This window comes from Lepisosteus oculatus, chromosome 8, assembly GCF_040954835.1.
Source record: "Lepisosteus oculatus isolate fLepOcu1 chromosome 8, fLepOcu1.hap2, whole genome shotgun sequence".
In the NCBI taxonomy this organism is placed as follows: domain Eukaryota; kingdom Metazoa; phylum Chordata; class Actinopteri; order Semionotiformes; family Lepisosteidae; genus Lepisosteus; species Lepisosteus oculatus.
In genome coordinates, this window is record NC_090703.1 from 37262778 (window position 1) to 37279610 (window position 16833).

Below are 16833 nucleotides of genomic sequence, written 5' to 3' on the forward strand. Positions count from 1 at the left end.
TACAGCTCATTTCACCCCAAACACACTAAAAAATCTCTTCCCTTTTCACAGTTCCTTAGGTTACGACGATTATGCAGCGACGACATCGACTTCGAGAACCAAGCCCTCGAAATGTACTAATTTTTCATCCACAGAGGATACCCCAGCAGTGTGATTGACAGGGCCCTTGCCCGAGCCAAAAACACCCCCCGGATTATCAACCCGATCAGGAACTCCCGCCGTAACAACCGCATTCCTTTGGTGCTTCCTTACAACCCTAACACACTTCCTATCCCCAGGACCATTAACCAGAACTTTTCCATCCTACAGGATGATCCCTCCATTGGGGCCCTCTTTTCTGATCGCCCTATCATCTCATATCGCCGACCACCTAATCTGCGTAATCTCCTTGTTCACAGCTCCCTTGACCGCCCTCAACAACCATCCACACCAGGCACTTTCCCTTGCAACAGAGCTCGCTGTATCACCTGCAAGTACACAGCCACCACCACACTCATTCAAGGCCCCTCAGGACAATTCTGGATCACCCAGACAGCATCTTGTACCTCCAGCAACCTTATTTACTGTATCTCTTGCAGTAAATGCCCAGCCATCTACATTGTAGAAACAGGAAGGAGACTCGGAGACCGCTTCAGAGAACACCTCAGGGCTGTGAAGATTAAAGATCTCTCCAAGCCCATTGTTTCTCATTTCACCTCTGACGGCCACGACCACTCTAATCTCTCCGTCTGTGTTCTCAAAGACGGTTTTCCGAACTCATACATCAGAAAGACCACCGAAACTAAAATTATTCTGCAGCTAGGATCACACATTCTCCCTTCCCTTAACGACAGACTACTGTTCTTTTAAATTTTCTCCAATCATTGGAAGTTTCATTTCACACCTTTCTGCACTCATTCTGACTTCACACGTCTTGATTGGCCCCTCTTTCTGTCCCCTGCTCCCGCCTCTCACTCCTCCTCCCTTCCAACTTTTGTTCTCCCGCTACTTTACCTTTGCCTACTGCCCTGTCTCTCTCACACCTGAAGAAGGCTCCACGGCCAAAACGTTGTGTTCTCTTTCTTCTTTTTTTCAGCATGGAATAAACCTATTACTTGTTCCTTATCTCCTATATGTTTTCCGGGTTTATATAGTAGTTGGTGTATATTGTTCATTTTGCTATTCATAGTCATAATTTTTATTCCTTTAAATAGTAAAATTATAAAACTAGTAAAATAGTAAACATTGTGTCTTTCATTACATCATTACTTCCATTACTTCCAAAACAATCCATATCCTAAGCTGACAGAATCAGAAAAATAGGTAGAGTACTTGGTTTACAACTAAACTCAACCCATTCATTAGGCTGCACATTTTGTAAGAAATGTACATAATATTTGAGAGACTAAATTATACTTTTACAATGTTACACATAACACACATAAAAAATGAACACAGGGCTGGCAATCAATGCGATTTTATGTAGATTTTGCTGAAATTTGTCATATTTCTTTACATTTTTGTAATGTATTGTTGGGGGTTGAGGCCCAGTAATGAACTGTTTCACGTAAACAAAAAATTAATTTGACCTTCTAGTCAAAAGACAAAACCCCCTTATGTTTTACCATGCTATATTTTCTCTTAATTTTTAGTGTTAAATGCCAAGGAATACTTTAGCGTTAGGTTTGTTTGTGATATTAATAACTTTGTTGTTTATAATGTTAATAACATGCTGTTGGGGAAGATGGCAGTATGTACATTTGCAGTGAGATGAGAAAGGCTGAGAAAGAGGTATACACTATGGAGTGTGTGCAATCAGGAAACCCACTTTGGTTTCGATGCAGATTTCAGCTTTGACCCACAGGTCACTCTGCTGGCCCCAGCAGTCACGGGCCCTGAGAATGGACTGTGACTGATTGACATTACGGCACTCCTGTCGAGCGACCGCTATTGAGACCAGGAGGGGGATAGGCTGAAATGAGCCGCGTCCTCCTGTGAACGGAAATAAGACGATGGGGTAGAAAAGACTAAATTGACCCTCAGCCCTGTATTGTAGCCTTGAGGTGATTGAATCAAAGGACGGGACAAGTGATTGGACACACGCTGAAATGGAGTAAAAATGTTGCAGAGACTGAATCACAGCAAAAGGAGGGGAAAAGAAAAAAAGTGTGAAGGCTAGGAAGAAAAACAAATCAGACTTGACTGCTGAAAGTTGTTGAGTTGCACACCATTATTGAATTTTGTCATTCTTAAGTTCTTTTCTTCTTCTTCCCCTTTTAGTATTATAAATGTGGAGGCCAGTTCGCCTTGGTTACGCTGGGGACACTGTCAGCTTACACGGCCTTCACCATTGCAGTCACACAGTGGAGGTATTCATCTCTTCATTCTGATACTCAAGTGGCTGACAGGGTCTGAATTCTCCCTCATAACGGTTTTTCCTTTTTTCCCCCATCAGGACAAGGTTCAGAATAGAAATGAACAAAGCTGATAATGAAGCTGGAAATGCTGCCATTGACTCGTTACTCAATTACGAGACGGTAAAGGTAAGGTTGCGAACTTCCCCATTTTCCTCTCCTGTCTCCAAAATAGTTCTTCTAAATATTATTTTAATAATTTCAAAAGCTTCTAATTAAAGGATTGGGTTGCATTTTTTTTTTAAATTTTCTTTCTTCTTAGCATATTCCAGAGGGATATTTAAGGCCTTTGCAGTTTTTTTAGACCCGTCGCCTGCTCTGTTCCTTTTCACATCTTTAATGAGCCCTAACCCAGCAGTCATTTGTTAGCCCCTTGTTGCCCATAGTTGACGTTTACTTTGAGATGCACTACCCAGATGATTTTATTCTGAAATCATCAAAATCACTCAAATTGAACGGAGGTGGAGGCTAGATTTTTGTATGATTTAGAAGGCTGTTGGTTACTTTTCAGAATGGTTTATCGTTTGGAGTTTCTATGTTACAATGTGTAAAAGTAAAATAAATAACAATAGGTCTTGACTTTAGGTTGTTTAGGCTACAAAATGTACTTTGGAAAGGGTGTGTAGAATTTCTCTAGGCACAGTATGTGGAATTGTCTGTACTTAAGACAAACAGCCATGTTGCTGAGGCCGATCTCCCTGGAATCCCTGAAGAAATGCCTCAATATAGTTCTTTAACATCCGACCCTTTGGAAGCAAAGCAAAGACAATCTGAAAGTGCATTTGTTTGTTGTGTGTCTTGTGGCCTTATTTTTTTTTATCAGTGTCCTGTGTATAAAGGTGTTCCTCTAATGCAGTTATAGTGTTTCATTCTGAATATTTAATATTTAATACTAAATATTGTTGCTATGATTTTTTGCATCTTAATTGTAATATGAATAAGGTTATTTTAATAACAATGATTGCGCTCTTCAGGACACTCCACTCAAAGCACTGTACAAGTAATGGGGACTCCCCCTCCACCACCACCAATGTGCAGCCCCACCTGGATGATGTGACGGCAGCCATAGTGCACGAGAACACTCACCACACATCAGCTATTAGTGGGGAGGAAAACAAAGTAATGAAGCCAATTCATAGATAGCGATTATTAGGAGGCCATGATTTGTAAGGGCCAATGGGAAATTTGGCCAGGATGCTGGGGTTACACCCCTACTCTTTTCGAGAAACGTCCTGGGATTTTTAATGACCACAGAGAGTCAGGATCTCGGATTTACGTCTCATCCAAAGGATGGCAAATTTTTTACAGTATAGTGTCCCCATCACTATACTGGGGCATTAGGATCCTCACAGACCGCAGGAGGTGCTCACCCTGCGGTCTGTGAGGATCCTAATGCCCCAGTATAGTGACGGAGACACTATACTGTAAAAAGGCACCACTAACACCTCTTCCAGCAGCAACCTTAGTTTTTCCTAGGAGGTCTCCCATCCAGGTACTGACCAGGCTCACACCTGCATACCTTCAGTGGGTTGCCAGATGTGAGTTGCAGGGTGATATTGTTGCTGACATTTTATTGGGTTCTTCATATCGCTTATGTCAGCCAATCCTTTAACCTTAGTAAGTGAGGATACCAGGCTTACGTTTTGATTGAGGATGAATAAAATTGAAGCTGTGGCATATTTTTACTTCAATGTTACACTCAAATAACATCTCCTTGTTTTTTGATCACTGTGGTTTCAAACTGTGTACACGTTTTTATTTGACTTGTTGTACATCTATAAATAGAACAAAATGTTGCTGTAGATGAAGAAGCAGCCACGGGAAAGAGCTTTGACCTTTGTCCATGAACCAAATACTTATGTATCATTACTTAAATTAAGAGTTGAAGTTTATTCCTCTTTTTCTAACCAGACGGCTCACTAAAGGAGCACCTGTCTGATCTGTTAAGTACGTGATTACTCTTGGTCTCCATCTGTAAAGGACTTAGGAATGTCAAATCAGAAAATTTGGTCCGAATTCAGCAGCCCACATCTTTCTGGTGTATTGTAAATCCTGCGAATTAAATACCTCTATCACTATTTTCCCTGTGTGCCTGCAGGCTTGGAAAGGAATTAAGACTTAAGCTATCTTTCTGTACAGGTTTAACTCTTATTTTTCAATTAATTCCTTCAAGATGTTGCTCTTTCTCCTTCCTCTTTTAGTATTTTAACAATGAAAAATATGAAGCTGAGAGATACGATGGATTTCTGAAGGTCTATGAATCTTCCTCACTAAAAACTACCTCAACACTGGCGATGCTGAACTTTGGACAGAATGCTATTTTCAGTATTGGGCTCACAGCAATTATGATACTGGCAAGTCAGGGTGTTATGACAGGTGAGGAACCGAATATCTTTTTCTCATTAAAAAATAAGGTGTTTTGTGCACTAAGAAGTAGAACATTTCTCTTGTCATGCATGAGAAACCTAAGAATTCGATTTCTTGGTCCTCATTGAGCTCTGATGAGTTTTTGAAAACAGCCGAGAAAGAAGCTCTTGCTTCTTTTTATCTTGAGTTATTATGCAAAAGATAAAAAAGATTCGCACATTTACTTAGGTGTAAATTTATGGCATAAGTCTCTTACCCAACATATCCAAGGCACATACTCAGGAGACCAAGTAACTCCTTCTTTTTGGATAAATAAAATACACAAAATAAATGCAGAAAATTATCTGAAAATGTAATGAAGTCTGTTCTCATCACTTGTTTTAAACAGAGCTAGTTTTATATCTGACAGTTAGTAGCCTCTGCATTATCACAAACAAAATAGGAACTGAGTGATGAAACACACAACATGAAGAAACTCCCTGAAGGCTAAGGAAAACACAAGGCAAAACAGTATCTGTGGAAAATCCCTTCTCTGCTTCTAAATATGATTTTTATAAATATAGTATAAGAATATAAGAAGGCTTACAATCAAGAGGTTCTGCCAGTTTGGTAGTTAAGTGGATCCAGGGATCTCATCCAACCACTTCTTGAAAGAAACCGGGATATTGGGCTCAGCAACATGGCTGTGTAGCTCATTCCATGTTCACTATCACAACACTTTGGGTAAAGAAATGTAATTGATGTAACACATCAAACCTTAACCAAATGGAAATTAATTTTGTAATGCAAGTGTGGTGAAATTAAGCTTTTGCTTTAACATGGCATCAACACTATGTCAGATGGTGTCTGACTGCAGAGCTGCATGTTGTATGATGTGCCTTAACTCAGCCTTACAATAACAGACTTGCTTAAATTGATGTTATTCAAAGCACACAGTGCAGGTGGTGACAGATGTGACAAGATGTACAGTACTGTAAAAACAAACATTGTAAAATACTTAATCCTACTTAGGCTGTAACCTTGAAATCCACATATTGTAAGCAAAATTAGACTTTCACCTTTTTTTAATGTGAACAGATGAAAGCCTTTAAGACCTATCCATGAATTGGTTAATGCAGGGCAACAAAAAAAATGGAACTGGTATTTAAGAAGATACCTGAGGCAAAACTTAAATTGATCACTCAAGTAAAATATCAAATGGATGAATCAAAAGGATTGAAAATGTTTCAAGTTTTACATGTCACTTTTTCCCCTCTGGTGCTCAGGGGCCCTCACAGTGGGAGACCTGGTGATGGTCAATGGCTTGCTCTTCCAGCTCTCACTTCCTCTGAACTTCCTGGGAACTGTTTACCGAGAAACCAGGCAGGCTCTCATAGACATGAACACCCTGTTCACACTCCTCAGTGTCGATACCAAAATTAAGGTAAGGTTAGTCTTTCTGTAGTTAAAAAGATACATGTTTACCTCCTGAATTTGAATTGAATTACTGACTGTACTTAGACCTATAACTCCAACAGTGAAAGTGGAGGTTCACTATTTTTTATCAATTTATACACATTTACAAATGTAATTTGTAAGAGGTGTTGTGTCTCCAAGAAGGACACCCATGAGAGAGATAAAGAGAAAGCCTTTATTATGTATGCATACAAAAGGCCCACCTTCAGACTAAACAGATCTGAAAGGTGAGACTCAAAGGCTTGCTTACAGTATATAGTTTTTATACAGAACAGAAACTCAGGGTGGGAGAGAGATTTCACCAAGACTTCTGCTCTCCTGACTAATATGTTTTCCTTGAATTACACAATGTAAGAACAAGATATGGCTGTTTAACAACAGAGTTCAAAGAACATCTGATTTTGCCTTGCATGATCAGCTCATTCTTAAGGAGTTTTTTTCTGTACAACTTGTGCAATTAGCAGATAAGAAACAGGTAAAGTGAGTAAAATCCGCCTGGTCAGACAAACTGTTACAGACATTTTAGTTGCAAGTTAAGAGCAGGTGTCTTTCATGACCAGATGTTGTCCCCTGGTAGCCTAGGGTTTGGAACGACTGAATTAGTTCATTCCTCTAACTGTGCAGAGTTCTTTCACTTGTAAACAAGAATAATGTAACCAGGATTGAAGATTTAGATCTTCTTGTATCTATTCTATGTTCCCATTCCAACATACCGTGACCTTTAATGGTTCTGGTTCTGCTCTTATTTGACTGGCAGACAGCATGTCGTCTCCCTTGGTCCTCATAAATCCTCCCAGGCCCCAGTCAATCACAGTCTGCTACAGGGTTTATTTTTGGGCCCATTACATTTTATTATTTATATGCTTCCTCTCAGTCAGATTATACGCAATAGTGGTTTGCAGTTTCATCGCCATGCAGATGATACTGATGATAGACTTGCATTGAAACTTCCCGCATTAGGCAATTTCTATCAGTGTCTTATGCTGAGTGCCTGATTCATGCATTTCTAACATCAGGACTTGATTTCTGCAATCCTTTACTCTATGGGTTCCTTTACTCTGTTCTCAATAAAATGTCCAAACTCTGCAGCTAAACGTTTAACTCACACCAGATCTTAGCAGCATATCACTCCTACACTTAACTCTTAACATCGGTTGCCTATAATAGTCAAGTATTCAATACAAGAACCAGTTACTGACATTTAAGGCTTTAAATAATCTGGTTACATCATACTGTACATCTCTGAACTCCTCCATGATTACACTCCCTCCTACAAGCTCCATTCAGTTGGGGGACCAGGTTGAGGCTGGTCCTCTGCTCACTGTACCCAAGACTAAATCTTAGACTTTTGGTGACTGTGCTTTTTCTGTCATTGCTCCGTTTAATGCCCATCCTCAAACTCTTCATGAGACAAATTGACTCTCTTCATATCGAAACTCAAATGCACATTTTTATTAAGGCCAATGTCTGACCGTACTTCCTATGATGTTGGAAAAATAAGTCTTTTACTTTTTGTTGTTCTTTTTATTCTCTATGTACAGTGTTCCTGGGTTTGGAAAGGTGCTTTATAAAAAAAAAGTTATTATTATTTAATGTTGCTGTAGCTAAGTTGAAGTAAAGCAATTTCTGCTTTATCTTTGGTATGTAACTGAGATACCTTATTCATTTAATAAGAGAAAAATGTTCAAGTGTGTTTGTTAAACAAGAACATTGGTTGCATGTAAATTTAACAAGATGATTATTCTGAACATGTCCCTACCCAGACTACTCTGTTGTAAACATTACGCTACAGTAATATTAATTCAAAATCACTTTGAGCTGCAAGTGTTGAAGCTTTGTGGTGTCCCATAGTCTCAGCTTTTGTGGTTCTTTCTCGTCCGCTTTCCCCTTAGGAGAAAGACATGGCTCCACCCCTGCTGATCTCACCTCAGACAGCCACCATCAGGTTTGAGGATGTATATTTTGAATATCTGGAAGGGCAGAAAGTTCTCAATGGTGTGTCCTTTGAAGTCCCAGCTGGGAAGAAAGTGGCACTTGTCGGTGGCAGTGGGTCTGGGTATGTATTAATTCAGAAACAGGCTAGTATGAGTGCAGCTACAGTCCTGCGCTTAGTTGTCATCTGCCACAAGGAAATCACCTTGTCTGAGGGTTAGCATTATTATATTTCAGATAGAATCCTGAAAAAAAATTACTGAATAAACTGAATTCTTAAGCTCCTGTTTTTGTCCTTAAAGTTAAGATCTGCATTTGCTCTCAGTAGCACTTCTGCAATAGGGATCACAGGAGGGACTTAAAGAATTTCATCAGGTGTTCATTTGGTAAGGTCACATTTTCCAGATACAAAATTATCTATGGAGTAATTACATAAAAACATGAAGTTGGGTACCGAGAGGAGGTACTTCAGCCCATTTAATTTGGTTTATAGTAGGCATGTCATCGAAAGGTGTTACCCAGCCTTTTCTAGACAGACACAAAGGTGTTGGCTTTAACAGTGTGGCTGGGCAGTTCGTTCCAGACTCCTGCAGTCCTACAACTATACATTCCTGCACAGGAGGGGAACTGAACATGCTCCTCATATAACCCATCAACATACCAGCCACATAAGTTATTTATCATGTTCAGTAGCATTTTAGACTATGAATTGATATCTACAGCATTTGCCAGTGATGAATCTTTTCATTTTTGCATTTTAGATAATGCCAAAGCAAAGGCATTTTGTTTTCCTAAAAACAAGTTTGTTTTAAGTGCTGGCATGATGCTTTTCATGGCAGGACAGATTCTTAAGTATTCTAGCTGTGTAAAAGGCATTGGAAAGCATAAGAAGCAGTGAAGCAGAAGGAAGGTAGCTGGGGAGTGACAGTACTGTTCAAACACAGTGCTACTTTTTGTGTCATAAGCATCATGCTTTTTTTCCCCTACTGTAAAGCTGCCAATTATAAGAGCATAGTCCATTTCCAGATCGAGACAATTTTCCAAAACTCTTGCTGCTATTAGGAGACCTCTTCTGTGTGCAGAATAAAGTGACCTAATCACCATTAGGGCATTGCAAGAGCAGTTGGCAGGCTGAACACTGACAGCTCTTTGTTGATCCTTTTGTGTCCTGCTGGGGATTAAGAAACATCACCAACAAAAGAAATAACTCACTTTTCTCTTCACTGCACATTACTTCATTTTAAGCCATAACAATTATTTTTTTTAGCTTTGCAATATCAAATTGAACCCAGGCTTACTCCAGGGAGCTCAAATAATGGGATTAATTGAATTTTAGAGTTTTGAATTTTAGAGGCAGAATAGGATAAGTGGAAATGTCTACCCAGTGTTTTAATAATGTAGATGTGACAGCACTAGCTGACAAAATCGTATTGAAAGGGGTTTCTTCTTGTCCATGGTAAAATGTTGCAAGAAATATGGGAACTTATTAAAATTATTGGATGAGTGATGGAAATTTTGTCAACCAGAGCATAAGCTTAACATTTTTGAAAATAAAAAAAGAATTTGAAAAGTCCATTTAAAACAATCTTTTTGTGGAATTACCTGGTGAATGTTTTCAAAACATGTGGTACAGTATATAATAATAATAATAATAATAATAATAATAAACTTTATTTATATAGCACCTTTAAAGGTGGCTTCTCAAAGCGCTTTACAGGATGACAGTAACAATAAATAAGAAGAATACTACAATAAATAAGAAGAATACACAAGATAAGACACAATTACAATTAAAACAATACAACAATAACAATAGAGGAGACCGTGGAAGGTGGTACTTAGAAGAGCAGAGGGGTGAAGAATGGAACCAGTTACGTAAAGATTTTTCTAAAGAAGAGGGTTTTGAGTCTGGATTTTAAGGAGTTTAGAGAAGGTGACTCTCTGATATCCTTGGGGAGAGAGTTCCAGAGCTTGGGGACATAACAGGAGAAGGCCCTGTCACCCATACAATGTAGATGGGCTTGGGGGACAGTAGGAAGAGCAGAATTAGAAGAGCGAATCATGCCTTATGTGGTGGGGAGTAGGGCAATAATAGTTCAGACAGGTACTGAGGTGCCAAGCCATGCAGAAGCCTTATAGGTGAGCATGAGGATTTTAAAGTCCACACGGAATTTGACCGGAAGCCAGTGCATACAGTATGTGTAGATATTTTACTTTCATTTACCAGAATAAATACCTTTTCAAAGAGCAACAGTTACATAAAACATATAGACACATTTTGTAAAATAAGTGATTTAAAATAAATTAGTATGATTAAATACAACATTTCATTATCCACGTATGACAGATGTATTGAGGCAGAATTAGATTATGGAGGATGTTCTCGTTAACACTTCAAAATCACAGCTACCAAGATTTGTATTGTGTTAAGTATTGAAAATGATGTTGATAAAACAGTTAGATGAATAATATGCAAATTTCTAACATTTTGTCTAAATAACAAATTTTTGTTGTATCTTTAATGATAGAGAAGCAACCCGGACAATCAACTGATGATATGAACAGTTTTAAAATCTAAAATCTATGGGCAATTTCTGCAAATTTGACAACTACAAAATTTCTGTGTCGTGGGGTTAAAATTGTAAGAAATGTTTCCGTGTAAAATTTGCAAAGCCAGGCAATACGTACATATTCAGTTCAGTTAGGGCTTTATTAAAGCTTGGTTTACATCAGTTGTAAGGTTTGGTAGAAACATCATTGGATCAGGAATGTCGTTATGGACCCAAGAACACTGTTCTCTGCCCACTAGAAAGAGCAGAAGCAGAAACTTAAAACATGTGTGCAGTTTTGTAAAAGCAGTGAGTGAGGTTGCTGTGTTTTTTTCAGACTGTAAATCTTCAGTTGTAGTGTTCCTCTGTTTCTTTTAGGAAGAGCACAATTGTGAGATTGATGTTCCGTTTCTATGAGCCTCAAAAAGGCAGTATTTACATTGCCAACCAGAATATTCGAGATATCAGCCTTGAGAGTCTGCGGAAGGCCATTGGAGTTGTACCACAGGTGAGACAGTCTTGTCCAAGGGAAAGGCATTCCAGTTTACCCGATATCATCACGTATTACACCAGTGTGAACTGTAATAAAAGGGCATGTAGATTTCTGTCCTGAATTTTAAGCAGCAAATCTGCACTTTGCATTTAGAAACATCCTTTTATGGCATTTTAGTTTTTTTCTAAAAATATATTGATTTTTAATGGGGATGTTTATGTTCACTGAAACTTACCTATTTTGTAGTAGCTAGGATTTAGCTGGTCACAGTGAACGTTATGTGGATCAAAGGGAAGTTTATTAAATTAGTTATCATCTATATACATTTTTTATCAGTTAAGGATACAGATGTTAAATATTTCTCCTGTATTGCCAAATGCTTTTGATGGTTTTCATGCAGAATTAGTCATTTCCGGTCTCTTTTCCACCATATGGACTCTGGTGTTTTAGAATGCTGCATGTGGTTTACATGCAACATGTCTTGACCCCTGCCCTATTTATTTCTAGGATGCTGTGCTATTCCACAACACAATTTTATATAATCTTCAGTATGGAAATATCCACGCCTCACTTGAGGATGTGTACAGAGTTGCAAAGTTAGCGGGGATTCATGACGCCATTCTCCGAATGCCTCACGGATACAACACTCAGGTTGGAGAGAGAGGTCTGAAGCTCTCGGGTACGTAACTTTTTATCCTTATTACCCCAGAACGCCTCTGATGCTTTAAGAATGTCAAAATCCTCCTTTTAAGGGGCTCAATCAGCAATGGCCATCATCCTTGACTGCATGTTACTTACTTCCTTTTTACTTCATTTCTTTTGTTGTCTCAGGTGGGAAATTCGCTGTAAAGGCAAGTAAAACACATCACATAATACAATTAACGCCACATGAGCCCATTAACAAACAAGGAAGCATACATGCATACATGTTTAGTGCTATAGTCATGAGACTGTGTATTCAAATACAGGCAGCATCATTAGAACCATGTGCACCACTAGGTACTGTAAGTAAAATGTAACCAACAAGGAAATACATTTAAAGTAACGCCTGTGACTGGCCACATGGCCATAAACTTGAAACTCAAGTCAGTGAAGCTCCATTTGTCCTGTGACCAATGTCTCATGTAAAAGTCTTTGTAAGACAGAAATCACTGCAGTAGTGTTTTTGATGTCTTCCTGGAAATTACATGTCAGCCAATGATTGACATTTAATATTGATTTAAACTTTCTTTAACCTGCAGTGGTGCTAAAGACTTCACAAATTGCTTTGAGCTCCAAATAATTGAAACTGGATGGTTTATTTTTTTGTGTTGTGCTTTCTGGTACTTTTTTTGTTTAATCAGTTTTTGGTTTGCTCTTATGTGAACCCACTTGTCTAAAATATTAGTTTTGATATTCTTTTCCACATAGTTGTTAGTTAGTGGAAGTTTGAATAGTAGGAGATAAAGCAGCACATCACATAAAGACCGTATTTGTGTAAGCTATGAAAGCCACAGCTATTCCTAGTAGGACTGCATAAGCAGTTTTGGATACCTCCATCTAAGTCTAATTCCATTTGTAATTTCATTCAGTTTGTTCACTGTTAGCTTTTCTGAATAATTGCAATTATAGTGCTTAATTCAGAACCCATTCTGCAGCACAGAATTCTATAATGGATGTCAAAATTAAGAATTACTGATGTGGAACATCCGGAAACCGTTGGTCGTAATTTATAAAAATCGTAACATGCTAAAATGCATTCCTCTTCTAAAGTCAAGGAAACCAATCCTAGCAGTTGGTTTGATTTATTTAGTTCAATATCAGGTTTTGTATGGTCCTAATAAAAGAAATTACATGAATTGCGTTTTAAAATTGTCTTTTAAAAAGACAGAATTAAGCCATTTTACGAACATTTTGTGTAACCGTACATAAAAAAAATCGACATTAGGAATATTTTGCCTCTGTGGTTTATTACTGGGGGTACGTAAAACAGATATACAGATAAATAGAAATGAGTGTTTTGGTTTCATTTTCATTTAAACTGTATAATTGAACATTTCATGATTCTCTTTATATACTGTATAATGAAATATTTGTAAATTAACTGTCTTCTGATACTGAAAAGTTTTTTTAAAAAAATACATTTTCAAATTATTTAACTTGCACTTGTGTGTTGATGGCTGTCAGTTGTGTACATGCATTTTATGGAGCAGAACAGAAGTTGAATTATTTCGAGCAGGTTAACTAGGTTGCTCTTCTATAATAAAAATGGATTTGTTTGTCACAGTCAAGAAAAAAAGGCCAAAGAAAACAAAATAACAGAAGTCTCACAAATACAAAGGCTCATATTTAGATTTAAGATTTACAGTTGTTGACTAAATGTTATCTGCTTGGAAGAGCCTTCCATTGGTGGCTGTATGAAACCATCTCTATTATGAAGATGCACAAAAGCAAAGCATGAGAATTTGGTTGCAAGATCAACTAAATCTTCTAAATGGCGGCTCAAATGTTTCAAATGTCAAAAGCAAGTGTTGACTCCCAACATTACTGGAAGCACAAACAGAGAAGCATTAATTGTTCCTTCTGCAAGTCGCTTTCTGGCAATGGGCAAGTGGAACAAAATCTGTTTTAGACAACACCTTTTATCGAAGGATAAGTAAGGGCAGAGGATATTGAGGTACAACTGTTTGAAAGAGCTTAAGCCTTAATAGGTCATGTGCTTCAGGTATACAGATTTATGGACATTGGAAACCAGGCTTAACTGGTTAATTGATATTTGTTTGAGTAACAAAGTTGAGCATTTTCTTGCTTGTCCTCCACTGTCAACACAGACGGTCCGTTGAAGAATAAATTTTTGAAGCGCTGAAACAGTATATCTTCTAAATAAGTACAAATGGCCTTTAGCGGGATAACTGCACACACAGATTGTACAAGGGCTCTGATTGGCAACAAAAGTGGACTAATTACAAGACTGGAACAGATAGCAGAAAATTTTAAACCCATTGCATTTTACAGAGAGAAACATTGACAGTGAAAACACTAAAGCCCTGAATTGAGTGTTTTACTCTGTTGTAAAAATGAGCTACCTAAAAACTAGGCCTCAGAAATATGGGGTTTTTGCTGCGACGACAGCCTCACAGCTACCTGCTACATACCAGTGTCACTGGCTCTCCCGTGGGTCTGTATGGATAAAGAAGATCTGTGTGCAGAATCAAGTGACCAGGTCAGAATTCCGTGCTGGTAGATTATTTCAAAGACCACCAGTGGAATGCAAAATTAGCCTACTTGGCAGACATTAATGATGAACTGAACAGATTCAACATCAGCATGCAGGTTCCAGATGCCAAAATCATAGATCTGTGTGTGTGGGGGGAAAGGATTCATCACAAAAGCATAAAGTGGCACAAACAGATGAGCATGGGAATATTGGAGCCTCAGAAGTTTGCTGATATGTTACATGTAATATGTAGGTTCAATTGTGGTGGTTGATGACCTTAATGTGTTGAAATTGAAACATCAGCACAGTGTATCGAGACTGTATCAGTGTTCACAAGCAACACTAGTAAGGAAATTCTGCACAGCTTGAACGTGCTCCAAAATAACAAATCGATTGAGAGACTGACTGACAAATGGACACTTTTTGTTGCAGAAGCATAAGAGCTGTGGATGAAACATCTCAAGTTTTCAGTTAAATGAAGAATATACTGAGTTTATTAGGAAAACAGTGAAAGTCCTGGTGCCATTTGCAGCTACATATGTCTGCTGCTATGAAGCAAAACACTGCAGGATGTAAAGGATGGGTAGAGAGTTTGTCTATCTGACATCTGAAAACCCTAATTTATAAGAGTCTTATGAGCTCACAACTGAGAATTACAATGAATGAGGGTTGCATGTAAATGTTTACATTTCATATTAATTTACCATAAATTGATACAAATATCAACTGTTGTATCAAATACAAGCTATTGGGAACTTGTTTTATGCCTGTATGTCTGTTTTTAATATTATTCACTAATACTTAACATCACCTCTACTGTCGTTTTGCATATAGGAAATAAATTGCAATAGTAGTACACAATTAAAAACAAATGAATTACAACATTGGATAAATCAGCTACTAATTTACAAACAAGCCTGATAGGCCAAATGACTTTCTCTCGTTTATAAACATCCTTGTGTTTATATCTTCAATTGCTCTGTAACCATTTTCATTTACTGTTCTGTACCTTTCTCTTTCTGTCTTTTAAACTAATCCTCTGTAACACTACAAGATCAGTATTGTTTTTGGCAACCTTCTTAATGCCTACTTGCATCATTTAAGATTCATTTGCCACACACTCATAAAGCATCTGCATTGCTCATGGTTGTACTGTATCTTATTTTGTTGTGGTGAGTGCAAGCTAATTTTTGTTTTCTGCAGTGATTTATTAGACCTGTTCATTTCTACCATTGGGAGCAATATAACTGTGGTAGAGCTCTGTTGAGTTTATGCAAGGGCAGTCACACAGTAACAATGCAGAGCTGGTCAAAGGACCTGTCAGAAACCAAGCTTTTTGAAATAATTTAGAAGATGGATCTTTTTCCCGTAATCCTTAAATTTAGCTTAACAGCTTCTGAAATGCGAATCTTTTTATGTCAGTGATTCCCTTTACCTCAGTGGGGAAGTTGTTTCAAAATATAGTGAATGATGCATTTGGCTGGTGAGTCAGGTTCACCTCAAGACAACTCTGCACTTTAAAGTTCATTCAAAAGGTTCAGGGTCCTAGGTTTCTACTTTTTTTGTGAGGAATTCTCTCAGAGGTGTGAGTTAATAGCTTGATTTTGTTTCAGTTCTTGTATGTGCCAGGTAATGTGATGAGTCTGACTTGCAATTTGGGGAAATATCTGCAAGGCAATAGAAGAAACCTAATGCTTTCAAACAAATTCCTCTAGTGCCTGCTTTACAATTGCTGCATTTGACGGTGTAAGGGTAGTTTAAGCATGTTCAGCTAAATGAGGATATTAAGTTAAGTGCGGCAGTGAGTTTGCTACTGAAGGGATGATCTGAATAGTGGAACTCAGCAGCTCAAAGCCTTTGTGTTCTTCTCTATCCATGATAGTACCCCCGCAAGTGTAACAAATTAGTATGTTATGTTGAGAGTGCTACAGGTCACCTAAGCACCAATTAGATTTGGACTCATGGGTCTGTTATGAGTTATTTTTATCTTTAATAGAGTGCTTCTCAGACAGCAGTGTATACCTGGTACGCTGTGGCCTTAAGCTCAGACATTTACTCAAAGAAACTTCTGCTGCTTATTAGGCCCTGCAACCTTCAGGTTAACGAGACAGTTTGACTGAAGATTATTTTTTATTATTTTTGTGTTTGCTAATGGTATGCATTAAGTTTTGTATGATTTTTTTAAACATCCTTTTTAGTACTTATCATTAATGTCTTTATGGTGGCAATCAAATTTATGAAGCCACTTGGAAATCATGTTAAAAGGTTTGAAAGGAATCAGAAGACTGTTTAAAATATAATTAACATACTCAAAACAAAATGTTGCAAAGAATAGGTTTTACTGCAAACTCTTCTTTGTAGCATCTATTCTTCTTTGTAGCAGTTGCAAATGTACATACTTGAGACGTTGTCACAATTTGACTAAGGTATCACAACCTGGTGTTCATT

The 16833-nt window shown here is 37.9% G+C and overlaps 1 protein-coding gene across 1 annotated transcript in view; it reads left to right on the forward strand.

Annotated features, from left to right (window-relative positions):
* The window catches only part of abcb7 (ATP-binding cassette, sub-family B (MDR/TAP), member 7), an 82073-nt gene that overhangs the window by 52829 nt on the left and 12411 nt on the right, over nt 1–16833 (forward strand). The window contains exons 7-13 of the mRNA XM_015351079.2: nt 2260–2348; nt 2435–2522; nt 4595–4769; nt 6026–6183; nt 8108–8271; nt 11075–11204; nt 11697–11868. Coding sequence (XP_015206565.2) covers nt 2260–2348; nt 2435–2522; nt 4595–4769; nt 6026–6183; nt 8108–8271; nt 11075–11204; nt 11697–11868 — 976 coding nt within the window. The remainder of the gene's footprint in view (nt 1–2259; nt 2349–2434; nt 2523–4594; nt 4770–6025; nt 6184–8107; nt 8272–11074; nt 11205–11696; nt 11869–16833) is intronic.